The 19,449-nt window shown below is 41.6% G+C and overlaps 1 protein-coding gene across 1 annotated transcript in view; it reads left to right on the forward strand.

Moving 5' to 3' along the window:
- LOC118335811 (protein argonaute-3-like) overlaps positions 1-13,014 on the forward strand; it is a 14,085-nt gene extending 1,071 nt beyond the window's left edge. Inside the window, 17 exon segments of the mRNA XM_035672255.1 lie at positions 812-948; positions 3,236-3,370; positions 3,565-3,652; positions 4,066-4,213; positions 4,437-4,556; positions 6,509-6,631; positions 7,576-7,709; positions 8,500-8,684; positions 9,106-9,265; positions 9,495-9,585; positions 9,727-9,921; positions 10,075-10,209; positions 10,786-10,887; positions 11,698-11,897; positions 12,075-12,122; positions 12,124-12,215; positions 12,944-13,014. Coding sequence (XP_035528148.1) covers positions 812-948; positions 3,236-3,370; positions 3,565-3,652; positions 4,066-4,213; positions 4,437-4,556; positions 6,509-6,631; positions 7,576-7,709; positions 8,500-8,684; positions 9,106-9,265; positions 9,495-9,585; positions 9,727-9,921; positions 10,075-10,209; positions 10,786-10,887; positions 11,698-11,897; positions 12,075-12,122; positions 12,124-12,215; positions 12,944-13,014 — 2,164 coding nt within the window.
- The last annotated feature ends 6,435 nt before the right edge of the window (positions 13,015-19,449 follow it).

The following is a 19,449-nucleotide window of genomic DNA, read 5'->3' on the forward strand; positions in this document are numbered from 1 at the left end:
ATTTTAAAAGGGTTTAACAACAGACCCAGTTATAAGGACACAGAAAACATTATCCTTACCAATCACCCCCTACCTCCATCTTTAGGCAGCAAACATAACGTCAAAAGATTAAATAAACACGATCCCTCTCGTACTCATAGTAGATGCTATACGTTTGTTTTGTAACAGTGTCAGAGTAACACTAATATCAGCTCTCTGATCCCAGCGGAAATCAAAAAAAGCTCATATAGGCTCTCACGAAGCGCCATGCTTGACCTTGTACCATCTTCCACTCGATATCACTTTTAAAAGCTCCAGCAAGAACACAGTCAGACACAATATCACCAGTGCTTTAATGAAAATCTTTCTCAAAATATTATTAAAAAGTGGTCGTATCGACACCTTTCATTTAGCTCCGTTCACAGCCCGGTGTTGCAGTGGCATCGTGACACAATGTCAGTCCAGGATTCTCCAAGAAAAAAGGTATCCCGTGTGTAATCACTAATGTGTCTCCTCGGCAGAGTAATAAGAGGTCGATGGGTCCAGGCAGTGTCACCACCCTCTCATTTTGCTGATGTAGTTTGAGGCAATATTGAAGAGCAGCTGAATGTGAAACAGTATAAACACACATTGACCTACATTCTCAATTCAGGATGTGCGAACTAATCTCACAGTTCCTGTCATCATTTGCCCTTTCTTATTTGTCCCGAGTTCTCCTCCTATTCATCTTGCCCTTTTTTTCAGGGCCTTTGATGGTTTTAACCTTTACATTATCTTTCATTTCTCCAGTCTATTTGCTCTTTTCTCACAATAGCTACTTTTCTCCATCTAGGTACACTCCGGTGGGTCGATCCTTCTTCTCGGCTCCAGAGGGCTATGACCATCCTCTGGGAGGTGGGAGGGAGGTTTGGTTCGGCTTCCATCAATCCGTGCGCCCTGCCATGTGGAAGATGATGCTTAACATTGATGGTGAGAACCAAATTCCACCTTGCATTTATTTTGCTGCAGTTGCACCTCAGGGCTACAATGTGGCCTCACAGCTGCAGCAAGGCATAGTGCTTACTGCCTCAAACACAATAAGAACTATGTTTGCTAATACAGCCATATTCCAAAAATATGTCCACGATGTTTTCAGTCTTTGTTTTAAAAAAAAAAACTCTTTCACAGCCGGGAAATGAGATTTTAATAATTGAACGGATAGATTAGAATGACATGGAGGCTCCACGATGCAGGCTATTTTTAGATATTTTGTGTATGACCAATTCACCTTCAGTGATGTTATGTTTGAGCAGATCTGTTTGCGCTATATTTAACATAAATCTAACTCGTCAGTGTCACACTCACTAGGAAGCTGTTTCATCGCTGAATGAGGTCGGCAAGATAAGGCTTTTTCATCTTCGTGGATGCTGAAGTCGTGGCGCTGTGCTGGGGAATCTAATTTTTTCTTTATGAAGCAGCACACCTTCCGTTTGCTTGAGAGTGAAACTACTAGTTTAATCCACTTACTACTTCCACTTCCAGTACTTTTACTTTTTTTGTAAATCCAATTAAACTTTAAAACTACTTGCAGCTGATATCGCGTGCAAAGGCTGTTGAATGAGTTAGGCTTTACATAGTGATGGCATTGCTTCTACTTTGACATGACATGTTAATTAGCTGTCGACTAATTTGTCAGAACGGAGCCAGTTATTCTGGTTGAGAGCCAGTTTTTCGGAAACTAATAGAGTGGTTCAAGATGTAGCTCGGTAATTAGCTTCAGCACTGCCTTCCTGTCAGTAGAAAAAAAACTGTTTGATGACATGGAATACTACAATTTCAATCTGTTGTTATTTGTGGAAAATGAGTGTCAGAAAGGGTGGCGGAGAATGTGTTTTGCCATATGCACACTGCAGGAGGTTGTTGGAGACCAAGTCACTTGGAGGAAGGTGGGTTCTTGGCTAGATGGGAACTGAGGAGTTGGTTGCTGTGGAGACTGAGGGCAGCTTGTGTGTGTGTGTGTGTGTGTGTGTGGTTGTGCCTGCATGAGTGAGACTGGTGGGTGTTGCTGGGGTCAGGAGGGTAGCTGTGTGGAGCATTTCCTTGAGACAGCTTTTGTTGTGCTCTGAGTCCTTGAAGGCTCTGTCTGTATTTGAACGTTTCCCTCTCTACTCTCTGTTTCTCTCTTTGTCTCATTTTCCCGCCCTCTCATCCTTAGAAATCAATTGGTCGGCTCAAGTCTCTTGTCCGCTCTCCAACAACAAACTAGAAGTCCAAGTGTTTGCAAAGTATTTGTTTTCTTCTTTAATTCTTCTGTACAGCATTGTGTATTGGCAAAGCAAACTGTTTGAATACATGTGCATGAAGCACAATTAAAACTGCTTCCCATGCTCTGCATCAGGGGTGATCAGAAGAGCATGTACAAAATAATTGTAATTACAGAGAAATGAGACCATTCAATTTCACATTTGCATGAATGACTCAGAAACACTTCCAAACACACAGAAATTACAGTCACAGTGCGGGGGGGAGCACCTTCAGAGAGGTTTCTTAGGTTTAAAACAGCTGAGACAAATTATTCGTCAACAATTTCCTCAACACCACATTCTCTTTGTCCATTTTTTGATTTTTTTTTTTATCTTGCTTTGCTTTTTCTCAAACCTGTTCTTGTTTCCCTTGTTAGATTTTAATTTCTCTCTCATGTTGTATGTCTTGCTCTGGCGTGTCATCTATAAAATTTTGATTTCTCAGTCCATTATTGAGAGGATGCATCATATCAGAAGAAAGGGAACTTTGTGCTGCATGAATCATTTAGTGTGTTGAGCCGACTTCGTAAACATTATGTGATAATCCTCTACAAGAGCTTCAGAATTTGGGTACATTGCACATTCAAGAACACATATTCCATCCCTGTATTACAATTCATCTGGTACTTGTGTCAGTTTGTTGTGTGTGAATTTGAAAGTGAATACCATTTTGAACATAAGGAAGGTAAAAAATACAGCCTTTAATTTCCTTTTACTGTCTTGAGTCTTGCACAATGCCTAACAAAATGCCCATCAACCTACAATGTCGGCACAGAACGGTTTTACTGCATAAACATTTTTAATTTCTGTTCAGTTTCTCAGGCAGACAGTCAATGTAATAACATCCAATTTAAACTATGATGTAACTGCCAGTGGACAAGTTGTTGTCGTTCAGTGTTATAGTGTAGTGTTGTAGTAGATTATGTTGTTGTCATTGTTTTTTGCCTTCAATGACTCTTGCTTTTATCTTGCAGTCTCTGCCACCGCTTTCTACAAGGCCCAGCCTGTCATCCAGTTCATGTGCGAAGTGCTGGACATCCACAACATAGACGAGCAGCCTCGCCCTCTCACAGACTCACACCGGGTCAAATTCACCAAAGAAATCAAAGGTGACGACGAGTGTGTAAAATGTGCCTGCGTGCGAGGAAGAGAGTTAAATCAAACGAATAAAAGTGCATTATTGTGTGCGTGGGTGAGAGAGAGCGTTTATACAGGACCAGGGAGAGCACACGTCACAGCCATTCACACACACACACACACACACATTCTCAATGCCACTCCAACGCTTTATATTATTCACCAGGTTTGAAGGTGGAGGTGACGCACTGTGGAACCATGCGGAGGAAGTACCGTGTCTGCAACGTGACCCGTCGGCCTGCCAGCCATCAAACGTGAGTCAGCCTCCGGGCGGGCAAGGGAACAGGAGACTTTGGGCGGAGTGTGTGGATGGGACGGGGGCAGGAAACACGGACCGCTGAGGATGCGATCACCAGTTCACCACAAAACAAACCAGATAATAGCTGACTCATCTGACAACCATGCGGTGAACGTTAGTCATCCGTTAGTGAAGTAGCAGCAGTTGTGTGCAGCTGCTGATCTTAAGAGTTTGTCATCCAGAATAGAAAACTTCACCGTGTGTTATCCTTTAAATAGCGTTACATCACCATATGGCCATGAAAAAGGATGTTTATCTATGGCAACGGCTGTTGAGCCATATGCTATTGAAATACTAAGAATAAAGCTATATAATGATCTTTTGAATAGTGATTGAGAGGTTTGACGGTAAATGGCTCTTTCTTTACAGGTTCCCTCTACAGTTGGAAAATGGTCAGACTGTAGAGCGTACTGTAGCCCAGTACTTCAGGGAGAAGTACAACCTGCAGCTGAAGTACCCACATTTACCCTGTCTACAGGTGGGCCAGGAGCAAAAGCACACCTACCTGCCCCTGGAGGTGAGAGAAAACAAGTTGCTTTTTCTCTCTTTTTTTTTTTAAATTTGGCTTCAATTTAAACATAAAGTATGAGGAAAATCTGCAGTGTATGGTCTACTGGACAGCTCCCAGGTGTGCCTGTGTATCAACTGTATAAATAAGAAGCAGGGCATCTGCAAGTGTGCCCAGAACATTTTTCGCTGGGTAAATGATAACTCCAACTTTTGCCTTTGTTTTCTTGCAGGTGTGTAACATTGTAGCTGGTCAACGGTGTATAAAGAAGCTGACGGATAATCAGACCTCCACTATGATCAAAGCCACAGCTCGCTCTGCACCCGACAGGCAGGAGGAGATCAGCAGGCTGGTGAGTTATAGACACCTGCTGAGTAGTATGGTTCATTGTTTCCATTATGTATTTTCTTACTAAAAATAGAGAAACAGATACAAATACAACAAAACAAATAGTATTTAATACGTATATGTGTCTGTGTAGTCTGCAGAACATCTTGCTATGTTGTGCAGTGCCCTAAGCACGCACTGTCAGTCAAGTTGTTAGGTTTAGGTTATATTGTATATGGCTGACAGGACGTATCTGTACCTATGGAGATCTAATATGAAATCCTAGACTGAGTATGTAGAATATTTTAGACTTCAGCAGTTTATGTTGATTTCAGCATGTTACATTAGGGTTATATATTGGCAAGCATCTGGAAAAACAATATGTGTCACAATACAGGGGTTAAAAGTTTAATATATTAAGATATGTGGGATTTTTTAATGTAATTTTTGTCATAGTATAAAGAACACGCCACCATATCTATAAAATGAGTAAAAAAAAAGTATGCAACCAGTATAGTAGCATCTGCATTTGTATTTATTAAAGTCGCTGTCACATCCACACTTACCATACTGCTATATAACGGTCGGGGGTTTAAACACAGAAATGTATTGTGTTTTTGAGATTAGATACATTATCATAATATTTTCTTACAACTATAATTTGGATAGCCATTCAGTTGGACAGACGACGGCTTTATGAAATGAGTTGCTAAGCTTGTCAGCACTTGGTTGCTATGCTGCTCATCTTGATATAAAATAGCTTGTTTTGCAATCACCTCTCCCAGATTCCCTTTTTATGTTGTTAACGGAGGCATGTCAGTATGCTTGTGCATCGCATTTGGCAATTACAAGGCAGGCCTACCGAGGGTCAACAAAATGCCAGAGTCGTAATGGCTTTAATGTGTGTGTGTGTGAGGTTGCTACAGTGTCTGCAGCGTATTGTTTATGGAAAGATTGACAGACTGTACACTGCCTCTGGCCACCATCAGATTAGCAGTGCACATTTAGTACCTGTTGTTGCCTTATTAAACCACGTTCCCCTATCTCTTCACTTAGGAGCAAAATGGCTGGACTTGGCTTTATAAAAAAATCATTGTAAACATCACTGGTGGTGTTTTGATGCACAGAGGTTGAGAGATAGAAAAGGACAAAACAAGCAGATAAGCTGTGTCTGTAAGAACGACATAATGAATTCTATAATACATTTGGATATTGTGCCAGCTGGGCTGATCGTGTGCCCTGTGCTTGTAGTCATTTTGGATTGCTGCGCTGGCACCTGACATTTTTTGGCATGTCACCATTCTTCCTATCGAACCAACAACTTGTATAATAATGAAAACAATGCAAATGCGAACCGCGAAAGAGAAAATGCATAAAGGAAAAATAATAATAACAGATGCCATGCCAGCAAGTACAGACGCAATGCCTCATTAAGATAACAAGCATAAGGTCTATCTAAAACGATGATGGCACAAGCACTTGGCACGAGGCAAACATGGTCCACATCACATTTTTAATGTAATGCCCACTCAGCTACTGCTACACTTTGGCTTCATTATGTAAAGAACTGTATCCTAATATACTAATTCTGACCTACTGTACAACATCTGAGAACTAATCCTCTACACTGGTCATTCACAACAACTCAATAAACGAAGTCCTCTTCTAAATTGAGCTGCTGCTAAAGGATTTGTTTGACTTTTTGACGTTTTGCGTATTGCTTTTAGATGAGAAGAACAATAATAGTACCTGCACCCGCTCACTAATTAACACAATATATCTTGTTAGTTTCAACCGAAGTGTAAATGTAAGCCATTATTCCTTTAACCAAAACAAGCCACAATGAGTGAGCATGTAAGAAAAGCCTCAGGAGAACACATTACTATACATGTTTACCTTTTCAGTAGGGCTTTACATCATGCTGTCATTAACTACCGTGGCCTGATGTCTAATTTTCCCGCCCACCTTTCCCTGCAGGTGCGCAGTGCCAACTACGAGGCAGACCCTTTTGTGCAGGAATTCCAGTTCAGGGTGCGCGACGAGATGGCCCACGTGACGGGGCGAGTGCTACCCGCCCCCATGCTGCAGTACGGCGGCAGGGTGAGCACAGAGCACTTTATGGTACCCTTCCTTTAAATCACGCCCATTCTCTCTGTTTGTCTGACACGCTCTCCCCTTCCTCCAGCCTTTATTGCTCTAAGGGGAACTAACTCACTGGCTTCTGTTTGTACTTCATGGTGTCAGTCTTTTTGGCTTTTTTTTTTGTGGTTGAGTCTCAGAAGTGCAAATTTTAATTGTACCTTAAAAACGTCTGGGTTTTTGAGAGAAACAAACAGGAGGGGAAGATTTTGTCCCTCTGCTAGAAGGATGTTTTTTTTTTGATGAAACAATTAAACAGTGCAATACTCACGATTGCCAAAAACCTTGCCAGCATTTGCCTAATGTTAATTTTCCTGGGTGAAGTCGAGAAGAGGTTGGTTGGACAGGCTTCCAAAAATTGGATAAAGAAGCATCTTATTGAGACTGAACCACATTGCCGATTAACATCTGTCTGTTTATCTTTGATGAGACACACTTTTACTATTGTACGTTGGGTGTGCATTACTGAGAACTGTGACACCATTATGCACACTATGTTGTGTGCAATACACACACCAAATTGCATCTAGAAAACTATAGATTTCATCACACAGTGCAGACCACTATCTTTGCAATAAAATTCAAGGTTCACACTTGAAGACCACTTGATGGTATTTGTTAATTGATTTGAAAGTTAAATGTTTCTCTGGTGCAAATGCATGTTTCTATGAATTTATGTCCAAAAATGAGTGTTAATACATTTTGGTATGGATGAAGAGTGTGTGTGGGTTCTGTGGGTTTTCAGAAAGTAAGTGTGTGCTTGTGTGTGTGTATGCGAGTGCGTGCACACTTGTCTCGTCTCGTGTTTCTGCCTGTTCAAGTGAGAGTTTGTGTGAACAGTGTGAATGTGAGTGTTTGCCCACATAATCATGAGTACATGTGGTGAGACTGCAATGTTGTTTCAGAACCGCACTGTAGCCACACCCAGCCATGGGGTGTGGGACATGAGGGGGAAACAGTTCCATACCGGGGTGGAGATCAAGATGTGGGCCATCGCCTGTTTCGCCACACAGAGGCAGTGTCGGGAAGAAATCCTAAAGTATGATTATTTACATTTATTGGAGTTTTCTAAAATCCTTTTCTGAGATTTTGTTGTTACCATTTGTGCAGTGATGATGCTCATTTAAGTATATTTATGATAGTTTAGACTACATTTGTTAGATTACTGTTAGTTAAGGTTATAAGTCATTTAATCTATTTGTCTTTTTCATTAGTCATAATGTTTAAGATGATTTTATTAGTGTATGTATATATATTTTGGACTCCATAAATAGTAATTTGGCATGAGTGAATAATTTATTTTTCAAATGATCACTAAAAGAAGGGTAACATCTCTTATCCAGCAGTCTGCAGAAGGCCATGGTGTCTCTACAGAGAACCTCACAATTTGATTAGATTTTATATCTTTACTTTACTAGCTAATACCAGAGGAACAGTGCACATTCATAAAGAATAACCGTAACTATGTCAGAGGTAGAGAAAAGGAAAGTTAAACATACCCTAAAAACTGCAAACTGCCTTTTGCTGAATCGCTGAAATTCTGACACCTACATTGAAAAATGCAGTGATGCATATAAATTAGATTTTTTGGCATTGTAGGATACAATAAAAACAAGGGTAAACATTCATTGAAAATTGAAAATGTACAAAACAATTTGTCAGACATCGATATACCATTTGCTGTTTACAAGCAGCTATGTTTTATATGCAGACCATTTTTGCAGGTCCATGCTTTTTTCCGTGCAAAGAAGGCACAAGCTTGCAGCTTGTAGTTGACGTCACTAGTTCTAACGACTCTTATTCTTCCCTCCTGCCTCTTCCTTGTGTAGGGGTTTCACAGACCAGCTGCGCAAGATCTCCAAGGATGCTGGGATGCCCATCCAGGGCCAGCCATGTTTCTGTAAATACGCCCAGGGAGCCGACAGTGTGGAGCCCATGTTCAGACACCTGAAGAACACCTACGCCGGACTGCAGCTTATCATCGTCATTCTGCCGGGAAAGACTCCTGTCTATGGTTAGAAAAAGTGCTTGAAAATAAATATTATACTGGAATCCAGAGATATGCTTTTGGTTAATACTGTGTGGAAACACTAATGCTATTCTGGTATTGAGTGCTGGTGCAATATTCTCAGCTTCCCAAATGTATGTCAATGAAAGAACCATATTGAGGAGAGTGTAATATTACAGAATACTCTTTCCAGTGGCTGCTGTCTTGTATCTTGAATTTATTGAATTTCTTTGAGAGTTACTTATGAAGCTTTGAATTACATTACTGATCATAGGTTAAACGGTATTCCACCTCTTTCATAGATTATTGACTTTGAGAACTGATATCAATATTATAAAGCTTGTGCTACCTTTGTAAGGATATTTTAGAATTTTAAAAATGGTAAAGGTTTGCTTATTTGATGCTCACTTTTTGTACCCACCCACAGCGGAAGTAAAGCGTGTGGGAGACACCCTCTTGGGAATGGCCACACAATGTGTCCAGGTGAAGAACGTGGTGAAGACGTCACCTCAGACCCTCTCCAACCTCTGCCTCAAGATCAATGTGAAGCTGGGAGGCATCAACAACATCCTGGTCCCTCACCAACGGTCAGTCATGCCCTCCTTCTCATATATGCTGTACTGTAGTGATGCTGGTTTTAAATGGCTTCTTATAGCTTGGACTGTCAGAATATGACTATTTGTCACATGTACACATGAGATTGACAGAGAAACACAACCACACACACATAGTAACAAACATGGTACCATGCGAGGAACAGTCAGTATATTGTCGTAACTAATACAAGAAATGTCTTTTGTGTCTCTCAATCAATAGACCATCAGTGTTTCAGCAGCCAGTTATCTTCTTGGGAGCAGATGTTACACATCCACCTGCTGGAGATGGGAAGAAGCCATCAATTGCAGCAGTGAGTTCTTCATATTCCACCTGACCTATCGGCTGAATTTATTAACTTATGATCCCTGTATTGGCCATTCACTGTTGACTGACATGTCTATCTGATTTTCCCTTTTCTTTCTCTCTTGCACTACTCCCCTCTCTCTTCCAGGTGGTAGGCAGTATGGATGCCCATCCCAGCAGGTACTGTGCCACTGTGCGGGTCCAAAGGCCCAGGCAGGAGGTAATCCAGGACCTGGCCTCCATGGTGCGGGAATTGCTCATCCAGTTTTACAAGTCGACCCGCTACAAGCCCACCAGGATCATTTTCTACAGGGATGGAGTTTCAGAAGGCCAGTTCAGACAGGTCAGCTCCCACTTTCTTTCACAAAACGATTGGTTGGAGGCAGAGACTTGAGTTTTGCTTGCAGAGTTTTAAGTATATAGATGGGATTTTCTTCAAGGATAGTTATTTTTAAACATTTGAAGCTGATTTTCTTTTTTTCTTCTTCTCCCTCAGGTGCTGTATTATGAGCTGCTGGCCATTCGTGAGGCCTGTATAAGCCTGGAGAAGGAGTACCAGCCAGGCATCACCTACATTGTTGTGCAAAAACGCCACCATACACGCCTCTTCTGTGCCGACCGCAATGAGAGAGTGAGTCCCCACCAGTCGCACACACACACAAACTCTCTTTAAGTACGACACAGCGATGGTCCCCATTAAAGTCAGTACAGTGTGTTATGTGCTAGTCCATATTCTTTGTTTTTATGCTCCGTGCCAGCACGTTGAGTACTCGAAATGAGTCTCCTTAATTACCTTTTGTTGTCAATTGGGCTGTTCACCCTCCTAACCCCTGTAATTACCTTCGATTAAAGCATTAGGGCCCAGTGCAAACCGAGAGCTCTGGAGTGGCACTCAAGGCCCCAAGAGTAAGACTCGGCTAGTAACAGCCTTATTTTCAGTGCAGTCACTCCCGTGCAGAGCATTAGGCCCTCTAGAGCATTAGGCTTTTAATAGGTTGATTCGAAAGCACTTGGTAAACCTTTGCCTGGGTCGGTCAATCAACTAGTTCTTTTTTCATCTAGTGCTTTAAAAGCTTTGTTCTTCGCTGCTCTTTTCCTCCATCTTCCATTTTCTGTTCAAGTTGTTTTTGTTGTCAAGGTAATACATGGAAAAAATAGCCAAAAGCCATTAGTAGGGACTAACTGACTGTAACTTTGCTTTTGCCAGGTTGGACGTAGTGGAAACATTCCTGCTGGTACTACCGTGGATACGGACATCACGCATCCCTACGAGTTTGACTTTTACCTCTGCAGTCACGCTGGAATACAGGTCAGACCAACCTCTTGTCTTCTCTGCCCAGCCTGCTCCCATATACAGCAGTGTTTCCTTAACACTCTGCACTTTTAGAGAGCTATGGATTGTTCCAAATACATAGTAAAGAGGATTCAGAAATTAAATGGCCACAAGAAAATATATTGCCCTTTTTCCCCCCAGTTTCTTGTATTTATCTGATGACGTTAGATCCCCAAGAACTGGAGAGTTACTCTAAGGAAAAATTTGTCTGTGAATTTTGGACTCATTTTCAGTCTTAAAAATCCGTTTCTGTAAACACTTTAGTTCAATACAGTAAACGGATGGACAGACAGGTGCAAACTGCATCAAAAAAAACTTATGCCAAGAGCTACCATCCTTACTGAAATTTACAACAGTAGGCTACAGAAAAAGGGACACAAGATTCTACAAAAGTCCCGTCTTATAGCTAACCATCTTTATTAACTTTCTTGCTTCTTTTAAAGACTGAAAGGTTTTACAGTTAGGACAGTGAGGTTCTTCAACAGCACTTACTTACAGGCTGTTTTGCCATTGTGCTCTTTTCATCCTTGTCTATAAGACAGTAATAATGTGTACAGTGATATAGTCTGTGGTGCTGATAGAATCCCAGTGTCAATGTTTGTTTTATTTATTTGCTCTCTTGTTTTTTTTAATGCAAATGTTTAATTGTTTGACTGTGGCAATGTTATGTTTTACCATTTGTTTAATTTCTCAGTGTAGTTATACGATGTTATCTTTTCTTTAACGTATTGTGTATAATCCTGAATCTAATAATACAAGTGTGCCATTTAATTCCCTTCATCCCAGGGCACCAGTCGGCCCTCCCACTACCATGTACTGTGGGACGACAATTGTTTTACCGCTGACGAGTTCCAGCTGCTCACCTACCAGTTGTGCCACACCTACGTGCGCTGTACCCGCTCGGTCTCCATCCCTGCGCCAGCCTACTACGCCCACCTGGTGGCCTTCCGCGCCCGCTACCATCTGGTGGACAAAGAACATGACAGGTGAGGAAGGGAGGGAGTAAACAAGAGTGTCAAGGTCCTGAACTCGTGTTATTTGTTAGACGAGTGTTTTGATAGCAGTTGTCTTGTATTACTTGCAGAATGTGCCCAATTTTCCTGCATGCATACCATTATCATTTGCCCTCCATCATAACTGGTCCTCTCCTCTGTACTCTGCAGCGCTGAGGGCAGCCATGTTTCTGGTCAGAGTAACGGTCGGGACCCCCAGCGTTGCCAAAGCTGTCAGGTGCACCACGACCACCCTGAGGACCATGGTACTTCGCCTGAGCGGTTACAGCCAACGCGGTCAAACCATGCCACGTACACACACACACACACACACAGAAACACACACACACAGTAACACACACAAGAAACACACACACACACACACACACACACACACACACACACACACACACAACAACAGACACAACCATGCACACCTGGCTTGCCAGTCAAGGAGTCCTCAAGTCCCGCCCCCCCACACGCCTAGTCAATCCGGACCTGACACTGTGCAGAGGAAAGCAGGGAGGAGGAAGGGGAGGAGGCACCCCCACACTGGACTGAGGATGCAAACGCTGCTTTAAAAACAAACAAGAGAGAAACTCAGCACTATTATGCAATATTAAACCAGCCAACTAGTTTATTTTCACCCTTATTAGGCCCCCTTTCCATTGCCCCTCCTATCTGTTTTTCCCTGTTTGTCTCTTTTACTTGTGGCCTAGTGGGTGTTTTTTTTGTTTTGTTTTTACTTTTCCCTTCCTTTGGCACAATCTTGTCTACTAATCTGCTCCTTTGCCATCTACAGTACCTCAAGTCAATTTGAGCAGCAGCACTTTCACATTCTGTCAGTTTTACTGTAGTTTGTCATTGATTCTCCCCAGTGTTAGAAATGGGGGAGCAGAGAAGGTAGGGTTTAGACTCTGTAGTTGTTAAATGGTGTTTATTTTGGAATATAGTTATTTCATTGGACCAGGGTTGTCCCAGTTGCCACTTTTATTTTTCCTTTTTCCTCTTGTTTCCTCTGTTCTGTCACTTTTCACTAGTGTGTGAAATCACCAGTATGGAGCAACATGTTCTTTTGAGCACACTGCCACCTGTTGGCGACGAGGTATAAATGCCCCCTAAAAGTCACAACAAAGAGTTGTTGTCTTATAAGGTTTCAGATCAGTTTTGATTTATCTTTAGCGGTCAGCTGTTTATATTGGCTGATATATCAATTGCTCAACTGCAGCCATTTATGGATTTCATTTAAAGTATAACACTGTTATTTAATTCTGGTTGTTATTTTTCTTCTACATTGTGAAACATTTTATGACTTTTTTAATCATTTAAATCATGTAAGCTTGTGTTTTTAATCTTAGCAGTCATTGTGCATTCATTTCCCTCAGTGCTTTATCTCACATTTCCCTCTCTTGAGTTTGAGATGGTGGGTAAATAGAGATCTTGTCGATGGTTTCCTCTAGTGCAATAATCAGTTGAAACGAAGGGAAGATGATTTTAGGGGACTTAAACGACTCAAAAGAACGGTTACACATTTCATTTGAAAGTGAGTGTCCTCGAAAAGAGAAAGGTTTGCCACTTGCTAGGCACTTTCATGTATTGCTCCTCTGTGAGACGATTGATCGGCATGTTATATGGGATTGCCCTTGCCGTTGGGCAAAAATGGTGCAACTGCAGTTGCAGGTGATTTTAATGTTTTTACTTGAATTGAAGGATGTTATGCGCCTCTGTGGTTTGAGAGTACTTTATCATTAATGGGCATAATTTCAGAATTCATGATCATCAGTTTGCTAATGAGGCTGATTTTCTTAATTCCTAAGAATAACAAAGCTTTTCACCCGACCGCAGCAAAGTGGAGTATAAAGGCCATAAAGAGGTAGTATTCAAGTGCCTGGTGGAAGTGTTAAATGGTCAAAAGCTGCATAGCTCGTTATAGGGATCCTGTTTCATTGGGGCAAAATAAGCAAAAAGCCTATTCCAACAAATGGACAGCATAAGATGGTTTAAAGCGAGAAAGTTTCACCCGATGCCTCTTATTCTTCTCAACTAACTGTCTACTGACTTTTCTATACATCTCATCCATATATTTATTGTGTTTGCCTATACAGCGGAGTTAGCTGCCGGCTTTGCTTCAGAGCAGCGTTCAAGCAAAGCAGGCAGAGTTAATGTTTTTGCTTTCACCAGACATGGATCCAGCTGCTATAGTGTGTTTGTACCTAAAAGGCCGGGTTCATGGGCACGGAGAGAGCCTCATCATAAACTAATTCTTTCAACAAACGGTTTCTTTCAGTAGAAATCCTGAGTCCAGGACAGGGTTTAATTCCTGTCCATGTAACCGGCCAAAAGTTGCGACTGGCTTCAGAACAATTCTGAGGAGTTAAGTCAGTGACCAATATTTTCAGCAGACGTACAGCTGACTGTTGAAATGTTGTATCTGGATTATAGTCACCACTTAGCTCCTCTGTGCCGCTGATGACCTGAAGCTCGTCCTGGGGGTTGTTTTTAAAAGTTATCTGCACTAAAAGAAGCTGTGTTTGGGGACTGAACACAGGCGTGGTGCTACTCTGTCTGAATTTGAATTTAAAGCTGAACCTCTGTATGAGACTCTAGATGAACAGGTGGGCAGGATAGGAAAAAAAATAACGGTAAACCTCACTCACTTAAGGACAGGCGAAGGCCCCACTGCTGTGGTTGGTGCGGGGAACTCTAGATTTAGGATTTCACTCGGTAGTTGTGAACAGCATTGAGAACCTGTAAACGGTACAATGGCAGACGTTCCCATGGACATTGAGGTATAATGTCCTGTATATGTATAATCCTGCACCCGCTGTTGCATCTGACTGCCTTTTGTAGGCTTTCCAGTGTGGGAACCAGTGAGTTTGAGCCTTCATGATTTCACTAGTGTCTGAAAGCCTTTTTAAAAGCCGAAAGTATATTTGTACATTTTAAATTATGTAATGCACACCACTTATTTTTGCTAACAGAAAAAAATAATGTAGTCTAATTATTAATCTTAGTAATAACTGTAACATGATAAGTAATGGTTAAAAAGATATAATAACAAAGTTTTATTATTGCAATAGACTGTTGACTTGTTCCTGTGTCACTATAACGTATAGTGTATGTGTGAACAGTGGTGAGGTTGTTGAAACTAGTGCCGTGTGTTTGGACTGTCGTACTGTTATTGATAGGGATGTGGACCGCCTCTAGCTTTGATGTTTGGAAAAAAAAGCTGCAACATGTTGAATGCTTATTTCTCTCCTTTTTTTTTTTATTTAAATTTTTTGCAGTTTGTTGTAGAGGAGAGAATCCTAGACTGCACCCTGAAAGGCTTTGTATTAAGACATCACATCCCTATTGTGACAACAAACAGTAGAAAAGAAGAAGAGTCTGTTGATGTATTGAGTTTCTGCTCTTGAATGTTTTTTTGGATTTTCTTCAACTGGTGCTGATGCCTGCTCCTTATCGAGAGGGAGAGTGAAAAGGAATGGGCAAGTGGTTTTGAAAGTATTGTTGATCTATTTCAAAGACACGTGTGATCAAACAATATCATGACAAGGGGTAGTAGTTCTCCATTCCTTTGTGTTAAAGCCTTGGAGGGGATTTACGTCGGATTGCAACCTCCGTTGCTTTCCTCAGACTCCTCTCTTTACCCGAGCCATTTCATGTGCTCACAAATACAAAGAGTTAGCCTCCCGGTAAATCTGCGGTGTGATAAAGCCTGTAATCTTATTGTTGCTTTCTTTCCCCTTTGCTCCCAAACATTTACTCTCCTGCGCCAGAGGACTACATTCCACGGCCGTACAATCCCATCCGATCCCCCTGGGAGGCATAAGAAAGATTAGAGCAGAAGGACAATGGTGAGGTCTGGTCAGTAAGATATAGTGGGTTCTCTCATTCCTTCAAGTATGTGCGATGAGGAAGGAATCAGAGCTGATCAGCAGAAACTAGATTATGTTGCAAGTTGATTGTGAGAATCCATTTATAACTCACTATCTTTGCTGTCAGTAATGGATGTTCAGTTTGTGTACAAACTACACTCTTGAGGGCAGTTGAACACATGTTTACATAGCAGATGTGTTTGCCTCGCTTACAACTGAAATGTCATCAGCTCTGCTTTGCAAATATTAGCTTGCAGAGGAGTGACCTAACATGAACAAGACCATTTGGGGCCTGTGGAAGTGAACGCTTGAAGGGGATGCGAAGATGTTATTTATTTGGTCAATTTTTTCCTCAACAGACATCTGTGTTGCACAGCAGGGGAGTAGACTTGTGTCCACCCACGTCTATCAAAATAACTCGTTAGACTTGATTGAAATACACTGAAAGCCTGCAGCTAGTTGTGGCCTTTGGATCTCGGTAAGGATTGTTATCAATACAGACAAGTCTTTTTTTGTGGAAGCTGAAGAACAAACACCTTACCCACAAAGTGACAACTGTCTGGTGAAGAAAAATAGCCAAATTAACTTTAAAAAAGGTCAGTGTCTCCCTTTTGTAAATGGAAGTAAAGGTGTATTCCATTTCGAGTAATCGATCAATATCCCTGATTTTGGTTGCTCTGTTTGCAGTGGAAGGTAGCAATGGAGTGAGAAAAAGTCCACAGAAAGTGCCTTTCCTCTTGATGGTGCTGTCAACTGAAAGATAAAATGTAAAGTCAAACAAATAGAATCTCATTTTCAAGAACACACTGCAATGCAGGAATGGCTGCATTTACACACACTCACTTTGTTTTTTAGAGACGGCAATGCAAACTTGTGTTTCATGTATTTAGATATTAAGCCTACATAGAAAAAGAATATATGCCAAGTATATGGTTGTGGTTGAGCTTTCGCTTCCTAGTGCATTTAGTGTCTTGGACCAATGGTGTCGTTGGTACAGTGGAATGTGCGTTTTGGGTGGTTGGGGGGTTCATAGCTGACATTAGCGTGGTGTGACACAGCCCAGCCCACGAATGACAAACATAGCACAGCACTTTAGAGACTGCCACTCTCACTCAGACACATAGCCAAGAGGTTTCGACCTCTGTCCCTCCAGTCCCCTTCTACCTCCCCGAACAAGGAGGAGGAGAGGATCCAAACCTCGTTGTAAACGAGGAGTCGAAGGGATGTGTGTTACCAAACAAAGCAGTCGGTCATTAAAAGTGTGCCTCATGCTCTCGTGACTTTGTTGGTGGCTCAGTTGAGTCAGCTCTCGGGTTGGTGGTTTTCCTTCTGGAATTGCCACTCTTTGTTACAGCTAGGGCTGGGTGTCAAAACATGATATCAATTACCTCCCAGATATTGGCATCAGAATTCTGAAGCATCCAAAAAAAAAAAAGGTTTTACAAAAGATTCTTGCACTGAGGAATTAAGATTTTTTTTTTTTCTTCTTGAAGGGCATTTTTACTAAGTAAATCAGCATAAGTAGGATCTAAAACTTCTTGAAAAGGCAGCAAAAGCATGAATGACAGAAAATTAATTTGTCTGTTGCATAGTGAAGTATGCTATCATTCAAGTGTCATTTTACAGCAGGTATAGGGATGAAATCAGCAGAACCAGTGTCAGTATTGAAGCTTTTCTCACGATGCCCAGCCCTAGTAGCAGCCCCATGGCATTCTTTCATCTTCGTGCAATGCCCTGCCATGTGTCTTGTCCCTGATGGAGGGTGTATGTGCCCAGCATTATCCCTGTCTTGAGCCGGTAGGGTGTGTCGACTGAAAACCAAGGGTGGTCTGTAGTTCTGTGGGTACCTTTTCAGTCCAGGGGGTGAAATCTTTCTATTACAAGAGATCTCTAAAAACACTGCACCTCACTTACCTTGGTATGCTGCATATGTTATACTACATGAAAGAAAACTGCAAATTGCTTTTATTATGACATATAATGCTTGAGTAATGCCTGATTGCGATATTCTTATACAGTAACTATTTTAGAGTCAAAATAAGTATAAATGTAAAAATATTCTCTGTTTTGTCTTAACACTTATCCGATTTTGAGAAATTGTTCTTGAGCCGACTTTTATTTTGTTGTCCTATTTAAATGTGTCGTTCTTTAAATTTATATATGAAATATATATATGCGGAATATTTTATGGTGTATTTATTGAGAGTGCGTTCAAGCGGCTGGAGTCTCCGCATCATATTGCAGCATGGTGGGGGCGGAGCCAGGAGGATGAGGCCTTTAGCCCCTCCCCCTCCACGTTGACGCCTTATTCTCCTTGACACGCAAGCACAACAATATGGAGGGGGGTGCAAGGTGGAGGAAAGGGAAGAGGTGGATTTGACCTGGCGATGCAGAGCCGTGTATCGGGTTCTGGATGATATTTACAGGTCAACTCTACCTCCTCTTTTTTCTTGATATTCTTTAACCTCCACTCTTCTTTTACCACCTGAGAAGGCCAAAACGCCAACCCCCACATGTTGCAGCTCATCTCTGACGAAGGGAACCATTTCTGAACCACACTGACTTGAGTGTCGAATAGCTGACTTTTTTTTTTCATCCCAAGCTGCTAATTGGTACGTTAGCCATGTAAATTCCCCGAGCCAGTAAAGGGCAGGTGGGAGAGCGTAAAATTTAAAAAAAAAAAGCAGCAGGGGAAGGAAGGAAAGATGTTGGAAAGGGCAGAATTCTCTGGATCACAGTGAAAAATTTAGCGTAGGTGTTGCTTCTTTCCTCTTAAATTGTCTCCTGTCAGGTTTTTTTTTTTTTTTTTCCTTGTGCCAGAACCTTTTACAGCAGGAACAGGTCTCATTCCACAAGAAAAGACATGTCTCAGCCTTAAGTGCGTTCTTACATTATCGTCAGATTTCTATGTGACTTTGCGATGCCTGCGTTGGGTGGCCTACCAAGAAAAACAAGCCTACGTACTTGATATGCCCTGATTCCCCAGCCAACATCCTCATTTTTCATGTAAACCACTAACACTGCTACAGAACTTAGTGAACTCTGATGTACGAACAAGTGTAAGCTTTCAAAAAAATTGCTCTGTCCCATTTGTACTGATGTCTGAACAGAAACCAGGTCTGGGTCAAACCGCGTTTGGAAACAGTTCTTGGCGTTTGTTTTAACCAGACGAGCAGTGCTTACTGCCTCAGGTCAATTCAGAAAGCATCGTATAAATTCTGAATGACATATGCTAATTTGACTTTTATACACTTCTCTGTGTAACTGGTTATCATTGTATTGTCGCTGATGGCAAATCCAATGAACAGTATTTTCAGATACAGTTTGACTCGGGCCTGACAGGAACCAGGAGGTTCCCCAGAGTGCTGGATTACAGAGACCTGTGCCTGTAAAATGAACAAAGGATGAGTTGTGTTGTGAGGAATTGCTGTTCTTTTCTTTTTTGTTGTTTTTTTTTTTTTTTTTCTTGTTGGTTGTCCCTCACCCCCATCGGAGGATCAGAGACATGGACCTTTGGAGTGTTGTCAATCCTGTTCGACAGTAAATCGGCCCTCTGTCCATTAAACCAAATCATTTTGGTTTAATAAATGTCTACTGTAATGTTTGTGGCTATCATATGTTTTAACCTGTTTTCATCCCGTTAGCATTCCAATAATGACTTTGAACCA

Source organism: Morone saxatilis, unplaced genomic scaffold (assembly GCF_004916995.1).
Source record: "Morone saxatilis isolate NCDOM2014 unplaced genomic scaffold, NCSU_SB_2.0 Contig24, whole genome shotgun sequence".
In the NCBI taxonomy this organism is placed as follows: Eukaryota; Metazoa; Chordata; class Actinopteri; family Moronidae; genus Morone; species Morone saxatilis.